Genomic DNA, 13,296 nt, shown 5'->3' with positions numbered 1-13,296 from the left:
GGAACTCATAGTAAAACCTTATACCTAAACAGCGGAGGTGTTCATTGGTTAATTACTTTATTAGTTTATGTTTTGGACTTAATAATATTTAAAGATTAATTTTCATATAATGTAATATCATACCATTAGTTGTTTCTTAAATCTTTTTATTTGATAAATCTGTAGATGTTGTATGTGTAAATTTGTTGGTATCAAGACTTTAAAGCAAAATTTCAATTTGGTCTAAACCTTTGGAGGATATGATATTGCTTTGAGCATAAAAGAAAAAACCTTTTTTTGTGTAGTAGAGGCTGATGAGATGGAAATATTAATTGAAAAATATATGAATAGTATACTAAAAAGACCTTTTTATAGTGACAGAATAGTATAGTTTACTTTGAAAAATATGGGATATAAGAACTTTTGTGTACTCCTGGTAGCAGGAGATTTAGGTAATTTTGTTGACTTTTGAACTGAACCTTTACGTGATACTATTGTTCTTTTTAAAAAATATATATATTTTTTTTTTATGTACGTTAAGGGTTTCAATTATCATTTCTTTTTGGTATTCTTTTTCCATATATATACTGTATTATAGTTTACGTGATTCAAATTTTGAAGGGCCGGATTAGTGCATCAAAGTAAAAGTGTTATGATCTGTTTGCAGTGGCGGAACCGGGATCAAATTTGACCCGTAGCACAAATTTTTTCACTCGCCTCATATCAGTGTAAAGTAACGATAACATATTGCGATATTTAGCTTTTTTTAAAGCATTCTTTCTATTTTTAATGGGTTTAATGAGTTTTTTCACTTTTGATCATATTCATTTCACATTTATTAACACAAATACATCTTTATAAGTTATACTAGCTGATCAAACCCGGATAGATTGAAGAGATATATTTAGAGTTCAATCGTGTATATAGACATAACAATGAAGATAAGGAAAAAAAAATAGCAAAATCATAATATATACATGAAACGATGAAATATGAATTAATTTAATCAATTTTGTTACATTGATAAATATATATATATAATTTAAAAATATGTATAAAACTACTTATTAAATAATATGATAAGGATTAATAAAAATATAGTAAATTAAGTAATGTAATTTATTGTTATGATGATGTCATAAATTTATTTACTTGAGAAAGATATAATTTTTAAAAATGATTTTGAAGTTGCCATGTAAGATATTTTGGTAAAATGATGATGTAATCACAATCTTGTTTTATTTAATATAGAGATTGATAAGAAAATGTTTCAAAAGTTTAAAATTAATTACACAGACCGGTAACCCATATTAATTTTACCCATAGCACCAATAAAAAATACATTGATTTTCAGAAAATTTGTACTACAAAAATTTAATGAACCCGTAGCCCCGGCTACCCCTTCTTCCATGTAGTTCCGTCAGTGTCTGTTTGGTTATTGTGCATATCAAACCTTAAATATCTCTATTGTACTTAAGGTCTTGAATTTTTCATGATTGATGTACAGTTTTCTATGTCTAAAATTACACAAACGATATCAAAAACGAACAAAGTTGGATACACACAAAAGCAATGATTGGCAAAGCTAGATACATACAATACCAATCTTTAGTTGCGTATATGTTTTAACGTTAATTTCTTTTATTAATATGATAATGTATACAAAACCATGAGACTTCAAAGAATTTAAGGCGTAATTAAATCATTGACTTTACGAGTTTTATCCTTGACTTTTGTGTTCTTTTTCACCAAAAGATTCAAAAGTGTTGCTAGTAATAAATATATACATGTGTTAAGTTGGTATGGATGGGTAGGAAAGTTGTAAAGAAGAAAACGGGTCCAAGACATACTTGTAATTTGGGGGGTGGGAGGTGGGAGGGGAGAGAGCAAGACCTTCAACCGGGACATTATTTTGAGGGGGCACAAAAATGTTAAAATTTTCTATGCATATTAGATATGTAGGTAAAAGTATAATATATTATATTATATAGATATAAGAGTTAATTGCAGGATTCGTTTCGGTGATTTACCCATTTTCGTGGTTTACATCCCTGTTAAGTTTTTTAAACAAATCCGTCTAAACTTGTCATATTATTTGCAAGTTACGTCCCTGTGGCTAACGACATTATTATTTGGCCGTTAAGTCGACGTACGTGAGCTGCACGTGAGGACAGTTTTTGTAATCTGCCACCCACAAACAGGTTTGTAATTGCACGAGTCGTCCCCATGGTTTGTCCATTTTAGTGATTTACATCCCTACTCAAGAATTTTTATGGAATAGATCCAAAGTACGCAAATTTGTTGCATGTTCCATCCCTGTGGTTGATGTAGTCGATTTTTCTGTTAAATGGAATCACGTGCCACACATGTGAAGGTATTTTCGTACATTCTCCCCAATCCTACACCTAATTTTTTTTCTCTTTTTTACTTCTTACGACTCCACCAAAATTAATTCAGCTTTTCTTTCCATGTTATTTTCACCTATCTTTCACAGATTATTTTTCTGTTAATTTTTTTTCTCTTTCTTATTTCAAATTCCTCTTTATTCAATTTCCTTCTCATCTAATTATTTTTGAAATTAATTCTTGTGATATTTAGATTGTTAAGGCTCGAACAAAAAGAAACTGCATATTAATATACATCCACGTATAAAGCCAGAAGGCCCATAATTCCATAAATATATATATATACTGGGTATATATGTTAAAATGTATATGTAAATTCGTTGAATCCCATAAGTGTGTGTGTGTGTGTGTATATATATATAAACAACATATAAAGTAGTTGTTCGGGTAATAGAGACGTACCAATCAGTGGCGGTCCGCGATTGGGTTTCAGAACAACTTGGTTTGTGGTGGTGGTAATGGTGAGAGCTTGATGGTGGTTGGTTCCAATGGTGAAGCTCATCAATGCGGATTTTGCATTTTTAACCAACCCATCAACTAGTTTGCTTAGCTGTACCCCAAACGTTGTTTAATTCCACCATCAAAAAATCAATGACGGTTTGCAAATTTTCGAAAAACCCATCAAACTTTTTATGGCACGTGATCCCATTTAGCGGAAAAAATTTGACGACATCAACCACAGGGATGGAACATGCAACAAATTTGCGTACTTTGGATCTATTCCTCGAAAATTCTTGACTAGGGATGTAAACCACTAAAATGGACAAACTATAGGGACGAATCGTGCAATTACAAAGTTGTTTGTGGGTGGCAGATTACAAAACTTCCTCACGTACAGCTCACGTGCGTCGACTTAACGGCCAAATAATAACGTCGTTAGCCACAGGGACGTAACTTGCAAAGAATATGACAAGTTTGGACGGATTTGTTTAAAAAACTTAACATGGATGTAAATCACGAAAATGGGTAAACCAAAAGGACGAATCCTGCAATTAACTCTAGATATAAATATATTTGAAACAAGGTAATGCAATCATTGCATATAAAATATTATTGAGTTTTCCAGTCACGGTTGCATCTGTTGAAAGAAGTTTTTTGAAGTTGAAGTTATTGAAATCTTATTTACGATCAACAATGCCCTAAGAAAGACTTAGTGGATTGACAATGATAGCTATTAATAATGAATCTTAAAGAGTATAGACTACGAAAAGCTAATCAATCAATTTGCTTTGAACAATGTTAGATGAGCTTCTCGAATCATTGGTTATATGTATTTCTAATACTATCAAACTGTTATTGTTATAACTTATAACGTCTAAATTATATTAACAAATTTTTCTTATGTAATTTTCCTAGGAGTTGGGGCATTTTTTCCTGACTCGGACTAGGCACTTGAATTCTTAGGGTCTCCACTGAAGGTGCTTTATAAAAAAAATTAGTAATAGTATTAGGTAAGATGGTAACTAATAAAGATTTAATTAGGACATATATTAATTATATGATATGATTACCTGTTTATATATAATACTTCTCGGCTGAAATTTCCCAAAGTACCGGTTGAATTGACACTGTCTAGAATACGACCCAACAACAAGACACAAATATATATGCTAGCACCGCTTAATGCGTCGCCCCCCAACATGTCGTGGAAGATCCCCAACATGTCATGGAAGATCCCGTTGTTAATTAATTATCCATATCATATGTTTTCCCCCATTATTTAACTTGAAATTAAACATTGATACTAATTAAATCTCCTCACGACACACTTTTCCACAATAATATGAAAAAGCCAAAAATACTTTTTTACTTAAAAGAGTCACTCTCTTAAGATTTAAAAATAAATAAATAAAATAACTTCCCTCGACTATATATAAGACACATGTGTTGATGCTGATTATAGAAATTAAGCTACAATAACTAATAACACATATTAGTTATGGATGTTGCAAAACTAATTATTGTGTTTGCTTCTTGTTTGTTAATGTTTACAAGTTGCTGCCATAGTTCTTCTCATTTCAACAAACAATCAACGTCTCTCTTCATTTTCGGCGATTCCCTTTTCGACCCTGGAAACAACAACTACATCAACACTACGATCAGCCTCCAAGCGAACTTTACTCCCTATGGCATATCCTACTTCCATCCTCCAAGTGGCCGATTTTCCAATGGCCGTGTCATTCCTGATTTCATCGGTCAGATTATTAACTCATCATCTCCATCAAATAATCATGAATTAAATCACGTTTTTTTGTTTTCTTTTCCTTTCTTATATGGTATATATTCCTTAATACGCAACCTGCTTTGTTTCATACGTAACAGCTGAATTTGCCAGCCTACCACTCATTCCAGCGTATTTCAATCCCCAAAATAGAGAATATTCATATGGAGCAAACTTTGCCTCGGGAGGATCTGGTGCATTAGTTGAAACCGTACCTGGATTAGTATGTTCATCATCTCCATTCTTTTCTTCGATCGTACAACTCTGATGGATCAATTGCCTCATACAAGGAAAAGTGAATTTAAGATTAGCTAGTTTAGGTGTGAAACCTCTCACACACATAAATTTTTTAATATTTTTTTCAAAATTAATATATGATTTGGGCCTTATGTTTCTATTGGATTAAAAATATTATGACGTGAGAGGTTCCATACCTGACTAATTAGGCATTGAATAACCTTATATTCAATTCACACCCTATGTATATAGGGTAAGGTTCATGTGAGAATATACTTATGGATGCAGGTAATGGATCTAAAATCACAGCTACGCTGTTTTGGTGATCTACGAAAACAACTTAGAAAGCGTTTAGGCGATGAGAAAACCGAGCATATGCTTGCAGATGCTGTTTATTTATTAAGTAGCGGGAACAATGACTATTTGAGCCTCGTCAGTAACAACAACAGCATTTATCATAATTATACAAATGAACAGTACGTCAAAATGGTGGTCGGAAACATGACTCGTGTGATCAAGGTAAAAACTGTTGCTTCCTTACAACCAATGCAAATTCACTAGTGAGGCAATGCAAAATTAATGTTCATTTATCAAGTATATATACTAGCTAGGTTATATATAGAAGTCACATATTACACAAAAACAATATATCAAAAACCGGACCATATTGATTCAATTGTTCTTCTAACTTAAACTAATTAAATGAAATAATTAAGCTTGATCATCATCTATATTCAGTCAACCAACAGGTAAACGTTTATTAATAAGTGAATCATTTAAATGTAACCGTCAATGTAAATTCAATGTGAATGAGTTTTGATTCATTGACCGCTGATAATGATAATGATTATATATATATAAGTAAATAAGTAATACCCAATGCCGTCTTCCACGGGTGTTGGGTCCCAATACCTCGACGGTGTATGGAAGAGGTTAAGATGTAGACAGCCTTATCCCTATCACGACGGTGTAGAGAGGCTGCTTCCAAGTTCTATCTAAAGATAGAAAAGGACCTCCGGCCTTGCAAAGGATGAGGATAGAAACCATGACCCCTGTCTACAGAGGCAAGGGCGTTTACCACTTGACTCAACCTTGCTGCCTAATGATTATATATATATAAAAAGTTATATATGTAGATAACCACCGCCTCTCCTTTTAGACTTTTAACTTCCACAAAGGTTCAATAGTAAGTCAACATATAAACCATGGTTTCTTCATCGACTCAAAAGAAGACCACTAATATATGAAATTATATAGTACATGAAAAGTAGCATATTGATATTAACCCTTTTTTCTTTGAGTTGTCTCAAGTTAACAAATCTAAATTGGAATTGTTTAATGTGCCTAAATAGTAGGCTTCTAACAAGGAAGACTTAGATGACAAAATTATTAGTGAGGATTAAGAAACAAAATAATACATATGTCAACAAATGAATGGATTGAACATATTATTAGGCATGTGTATTATTACTCATCTGAATTTTATCTCAAGTTGAATTTTGTTTTAAGCGAAAAATAGCAAGCCCGTCATGTTACTTTTTTGTATACATTTTAGTATCATATATATTTCGGAAGCTTTTTTATTGGTTCAACTTTACCCGCTCGAGTAGCTGTAACTTGAATGGATCCAAACCCTATAAACTTTGCTACATTAAAACCTAGAAATATGATAGATACATGGTACAAACTAGCACATATGTTGTTTTTCATTTGCATACAAATTGGATTCTTATATGTCCTTCATCACTAAAAAATATATATAGGGAATTCATAAAAGAGGAGGAAGAAAATTCGGAATACTTACCACAATGCCATTAGCATGTTGTCCAGGCATTCGGGCATTTCAAGTGGGCAATACTAATTGCAACCAACAACTTGGAATTTTAACAAGTCTACACAATCAAATTCTTTCCAAGAAACTCAAAAAGCTGGAGAAGAAGTTAGATGGATTCAAGTATGCAAATTTTGATATTTCAACTGCGGTTAGCAATAGGATGAAGAACCCATCTAAATACGGTACTTTATAATCGTGACTCGTACGTGTTAAGTCTTGTTTGACTTGATAATTTAGATAGTTAATTATTATGTACATTCATATATGGTTTGAATTTTGATGTGAAGGTTTCAAAGTAAGCGATAGTGCATGTTGTGGTAGTGGTCCTTTTAGAGGAATAAATAGTTGTGGTGGAAAAAGAGGGATAAAGGAGTTTGAATTGTGTGATAACATTAACGACTATGTTTTCTTCGATGCTCTTCATCCCACTGAAGTAGCGAACCGCCAATATGCAAAGCTGTTTTGGAATGGAGATTCCAATGTCACGACTCCGTATAATTTGAAGACATTGTTTCAAGGTAAGCATCGATCTATTTATTTTAATAGTCACTAATATATTTTTAGACCTTTGTTTTTAGGCTTAAAGATATTTTGACTCCGTTGATCAATAACATTAATGTTGAGTTTTTAATTGTGTTACAGGGGAACAACTATGAGAGTCAAGGTGGATTTTGTTTGACATAATAATTATTGTGTTGTTATGTTATAGACTTATAGGTTATATATATGTTTCTCCCATTTGTAATATAATTTGACTAAGGATTTATATAAAAGGAGGTACAGTATATAAGATATGAAAGTTTGCAAGCCATGGTCCCATGGAGCTATATATCATGTGTATATTGAATTGCAAACTAATCAACTATAAACGAGAAGGTGTATGTTAAGCTAGCATACAAATTGAAAAGGACAAATTAGTGGGGAGTAAATTAGAGATAGGTCATTGCCTAATCAGAAGTTCAGAACCAAATCGGATGTGCCAGTTCAATCCACTGTTCTTGTTAGTAGTTGAAAAAAAAATGGGTCATGCTCCAAATATTATTAGTAATATAATTCTATAAATGTGTTTTTAAAAGTGATATATTAAAAGTGTCAGTTTAATCCATTGTTCTTCTTTAGCATTGTTTTACAGGTTTATCTTACACCCCATATCATTATCTGGATAAACCTTTGCAGATTTCATTTGAGTTTTTTCCTTTCGTTTTTTTTTTCCACACAATTTGTTGCTTTTGTGTTCACATTTAATATATTAGAAACTTTTATTCAACATTTTGGTTTTTTCTTTTTGGTTTTTGGTTTTCTTGCAGAAAAACTAAATGTATGTGTTCGATAAAGGGTTTGTGGTATCGCCCTTTCAACTAATATGTTAAAAAAATTTTTTTTTGTTTTTGGTTTCGTGGATATAGTATATATATGTATTTGATGTTGTAACTTTTTCAACACGGTGTGGTATTGCTCTTAAATAATTATTTATTTATAATATTTATCACCGACATGTTCATAATTACAGTACTCTAAAATACGAAACTACATCAACAAAACAATTGAAGCCCCGCAACATGGAGCCTGAACCCACTATTTTAAAATATTAGTATTGTCAAAAAAATAAATACATAAAGTTTCTAATCGCTAACTCAAAACTTCACTTTGTGCTCCTAATAAGCTTGAACATCAACAAGAAGAAAAAAGCATTATGTAGCTAGGTCGTCATTATATCTGAGGGATTAGATGAACTTGACACGTAAATTGTCTTTAGAAAGTGAAATGTAGCACCTAATCAAATGATCATGTATACACACTTTCAAAGTTTAATCAAATGATCATGTACACACTTTTACGCCTTCACTCACTGTAAGTCTGTAATTGGCCCATTGTAACTCGGGCTATGAATCTTTTGGACTTGGCTTATTTCTATAAATATTTAATTGTGGGCTTTCACTTTCAGCCCAAACAAAAAACAAAACTGATACAGTTACAATCTAAATGAGTAAATGTGTTCATTAATAATCAATTTTTAAAATATATACGTGATAAAACACTGTTCAAGTATGGTGATTTACGATGTTTGGTTTATAATGGTTATGGTGATACCGTTTTATTTAGCATAAATGGATTAGCAACGTTGATACAGTATTAACATTTCTTTTTTATTTAAATAATGTATCATATATTTTGGAAATCAAATTTATTTTTGTAAGAAATAGTAATAAAGAAAGAAAATAATGCGATGTTATCATTAAATAAAAATGAAATATAGTTGGATCATATACTTTACATTAGATTCGGTTAATTTTCAGAGACTCGAATTATTAGTCAAAATTTAATTAAAGATAATATTCTAGCTCATTATTTATAATTAATAATTAATAATAATAATAATAATAAAGTAATCTAATTTATTTATGAGATCATCAAAGTTTAATTAAGCTGTGATAAATAAGTTGTTATGTCAGTTGTCAAAAGATAAAGACAAAAATAAAGAGGGGTTTGTTAAATATAGCCCTTAGGGCTGTGTTTAAGGTGCATAAATTGTTTGTACATTTACCATGAAAATCAGGAGGCGGACTTTTAATATGGAATGTACAAGTTTTTTTATGCACGTTAAATACAGCCATTAGCATTTCCCAAATAAAGATATAACTATCAATTAATTAAGATTTGAGCAAATTAACAATAATTTATTTCTCTTATTGTGCGTCAAAAACTCAAAATACCCGTTTGCTAGCTCAAGGTTTTAGAGTCAAAATTCACTTGCTTTACAAAAATTGATTACGTGGTAGTCAGTTCTGATTATTGGTATGTTATAAAACATATGTCGGGTAGTAAGAGGATGTTTAAAGTTTTCGAGAGAATTTCAATATTAACATAAACAAAAAAGATACAACCAGTATTCCAAGTGATTGATTTTATAAGTCCAATAAATTTGTTTCAAACTCGGCCTTCTATAACTGAAGCCAGATGCATATCCAAGTGTGATTGATTACTGGTAGTATGTAGAAACTATAAATACTACTAGTAACCTTTGCACACTAGCTTCATTCTCTTACGAATATTGTCTATACACTTTTTTTAAGCCCATCTATGAACACTCATGTAAAATAAATTTAAAAATATTGGTATGCTTAAGTGACGGTTGTTATAGTTTAGACACAAAATGTATGAAGTTTTATTTGTATACATAGCTTCCTCTACAAAATTCATTTCAAATGATCTGAAGTTGGTCTGAGACACAATATGTGTGACATTTTATTTGTAAATGTAGTTTCTTCCACAAAATGCATGTTAAATGATCCCATATGTGTGACATTTTATTTGTAAATGTAGTTTCCAGCACAAAATGCATGTTAAATGATCCCAAGTTGGTTTGAGGCACAAAATGTGTGGCGCTTCATTTTTATATATGGTTTCCTCCACAAAATGCATGTCAAATGATTCCAACTTCATTCAAGTTATTCAATAGCAAGATATTTCACTGTTTGTAAAGTTTTTGACCTTACTATATTTTACCATATTTCGAGTCTCACTTACATCCAAAATAAGTGAAACATTTGAACCAAAGAATAAATAAACAAACAAAAAAAAAGCATTTTGTTCTTTTGCATTCTTGAATTCATGAAGTTGGGCAAAAGAAGATCTACAAGTACTATGTAAATCAAGTTTTTGTTGATGCATAGTCGAATACACCCTCAATGATTAGAGTTGTGAAACTATTCTCTTTATATGCATTGAATACGATTATGTCCATCACCATCCCGATTGGTGTTTTCAGGATAAAAAAAAATAAAATTCTTTCATCTTTGTAACACTATAGTCTGCATACCTCAAGTGCTTGTTCCACCAAGAAACAAGACACAACAACATACATAGCTCCCATTAAATTTATTACATCTTGTTGTTGTTGTTCTTTGTCATATCTAGATCTTTCAAAATTACTTGTCAAAAGATGAAAAATACATGTTAAATGATTACAGTTTTTGACAGAGACTAACAAGAATATGTAATGAATCTGATGGGAACTATGTATGTTGTTGTGTCTATGTTTCTTGGTGGAACAAGCGCTTCACCAGACTATCCTGTTACAAAGATGGAAAACATTTTTTATTCTTACAACACCTATCGGGGATTGTGATTTGTGATAGGCATAAATGTAATCAATGTATATAAAGAGTACTGTTCTACAATTCTAATCCTTGAGGGTGTATGAAAATTTGGAACAACAACGATTTTGGTTTACATATTACTAGGTAATCTTCTTTGCCCGACCTCATGAACCGAAGGATACAAAAGAAGAAAACACTTAAATCATTTTGGACACAATATCTAGCTTGCTTATGAAACAACATTGGTCTTAATGGAGACATCCATAATATCATTGTTGTTCGATTCTTGATGACCATAATGATCGGCGTTACCTTTGGGGTGATTTTCTAGGATAAGGGCCCAAGCCGTAAGCATTTAACACATATTTTTTTTTTATATCTTTTGGCAAGTAATCCTAAAAGAATTGGTGTGACAATGAAGGCTAGATCAACTGGCTGAAGTTATCCTTGGTTTTACCTCAGGTTATGGGTTCGACTCTCTAGAGTGACATGTCCTAAGGTTTTTCCTTTGAATCAACTGTAACGGCTCATGATCTACATTTCGTAGTTTAAAGTACGTGCATGACTTCACCATTATACGGTGATGTGTCCCTTGATGTTGAATACCGACTTTTATTAAAAAAGAGATAGAGAAAAAGGATTAGTGTTAATATGGTTAGTGACTTCCTTATTTATTTTTATAATAATTCATTATTATATTGGGTTGCCAACTTAGAAATATAATTTCAATTGGCGGAATTGTGATACCGGTCTAGATTTTTATTAAATTGAAAATGGGAATAGTTATGGTTACAATGAATATAGTAACATTTCTAAAAGAATGTGACATCTTTGATCGACATATATGACATTTTAATTGAGCGACATGTATCTCTTTTCACTTTTATTCAAAAATTATAACTATTGTAGAGAGACGGAGCCAGAAATTCTTTTGCGATGGGGCAATCTTAAAAGTCTTTTGTCATACTTATAAGAGTCGTATCCGAGAATGTAAAAAAATTGGACCCTAACTCGGGTTAGAAAATGGACCCTCAAAATAATTTAGTTCCCCACATCGGGTGCAACACTCATATTCAAAAGATACTAATTATTTTTAATAAATAAACACCACACTTGTCGGGCAAGATCTTATTAAATGAAAACTTATACAATCATAATGTAGGAAACCCAAAAAATATAATCTTTTATGAAATAATTAGCTTGTATATATATCTTTTCTACATAACTATCATGATTATTAAAAATTAAAACAGTTTTTTATTCTACCAATGGAAATGTTTTGATAACCAATGACTTTCACAGAATAAGCTTATGACAATGAAGATAATATTTGTATGCATTTCCTATTCATTTTTTCTTATTTTGAGAAAGGAATTACACATATACCATTTAAATTTTAAAAAATTACATTGTATTAAAATTAGAGTGGGAACAGCTTACCCCGCTGCCCTCATTGTAGATATGTCCTTGTGTTGGACATCATAAATATTTAATACTTATGGTTCTTGCAAAATCCTTTATCTATATAAATGGGTTTTCGAGAACACATTGTCTTCCTTAACCGTTATATATACACCTTATATGAGACCTTAATTTGATAACCATTTTTTAATAACCTTGAAAACTATTAAGTTATGTATTGAATAATATGTTTTTTTCGTTCATTCATATGGGAAACGTTATAAAAATATATGTTGTAGAAAAAATTTTTCAAAACCTTATATTTAGCCGTTTGTTCACATGTGAACGAAAACGTGAACATATTCATTTACAAGTTCAGAAAATGCTACTTTGAAGATTTTTTAAAAAAGTTTATTCAACAACATATTTTTATATATCATCTCACATGTGAATGAACAAAAAAAAACATGTAATCCAATAAATAATATAAAAGTTCTCATAATTCTTGTAAATAAAAAATGGTTCAAAATAAGGAAAGTCCATTATGAAAATTCTAGCATTGTCTTTTATCATTAAAAAGACAACGGAGTACATTACTTCCGGTCTCGCAATCTATTACTGTGAAGATAAAAGATGGCGGGCTAATAATAACTATTCCTTGTAAACATGCAATACCCTCGAGTAATGAACTCGGTCGTATTGTAGTCTTGTTGATGCATTGCCTAGCAAAATGCAAAGCGCTGATGTTTTAAACTTAGGAACTTATCATGTTTTACTATTTACTTCGTAATTTCATTTAGTTATGTGTAGGCTTGGTTAGTTTGTTACTGTTACAGTAGTGTTACATCTTACTGCAATGGGCCGAAGGCCATCCAATATTAAGGGCGGGTTATGTAAAAAAGAAAAAGAATAAACAGAAACCCATCATAAAGATCAGAATGGGATTCACAGCACCTGAAACATGACATGCTCCTTCATTTCTCTTATTACATTCCACGTTCCCGAAACGGATCCTATTAAACTATGATTTCAGGCGATAGATGAAAAAAGTGTGTCGCTTTTGTTGAATCAAGCTAGGAGAGGATGTAATATTTCAAAATGTACTTTAAATTTAGGTCA

The 13,296-nt window shown here is 31.3% G+C and overlaps 1 protein-coding gene across 1 annotated transcript; it reads left to right on the top strand.

Annotated features, from left to right (window-relative positions):
- Window positions 1-4,323: 4,323 nt before the first annotated feature.
- Window positions 4,324-7,394, top strand: LOC122588921 (GDSL lipase-like). Its single transcript, XM_043761142.1, has 6 exons — window positions 4,324-4,579; window positions 4,707-4,828; window positions 5,131-5,361; window positions 6,606-6,858; window positions 6,964-7,194; window positions 7,319-7,394. The coding sequence occupies exons 1-6, from the start codon at window positions 4,324-4,326 to the stop codon at window positions 7,330-7,332; spliced, it is 1,107 nt and encodes a 368-aa protein (XP_043617077.1). The 3' UTR covers window positions 7,333-7,394.
- Window positions 7,395-13,296: the final 5,902 nt, after the last annotated feature.

This window comes from Erigeron canadensis, chromosome 1 (assembly GCF_010389155.1).
Source record: "Erigeron canadensis isolate Cc75 chromosome 1, C_canadensis_v1, whole genome shotgun sequence".
Taxonomy (NCBI): domain Eukaryota; kingdom Viridiplantae; phylum Streptophyta; class Magnoliopsida; order Asterales; family Asteraceae; genus Erigeron; species Erigeron canadensis.
Note: the sequence above shows the minus strand (reverse complement) of the source record. Positions and strands in the feature narration are given on the sequence as shown.

Bases quoted from the DNA above. Each gene is read 5' to 3' on its own strand.
- LOC122588921 (XM_043761142.1), top strand. From the start codon at position 4,324: ATGGATGTTGCAAAACTAATTATTGTGTTTGCTTCTTGTTTGTTAATG. The intron at 4,829-5,130 runs GTATGTTCATCA...TTATGGATGCAG, and splicing joins TTGAAACCGTACCTGGATTA to GTAATGGATCTAAAATCACA. The intron at 6,859-6,963 runs GTACTTTATAAT...TTTGATGTGAAG, and splicing joins GAAGAACCCATCTAAATACG to GTTTCAAAGTAAGCGATAGT.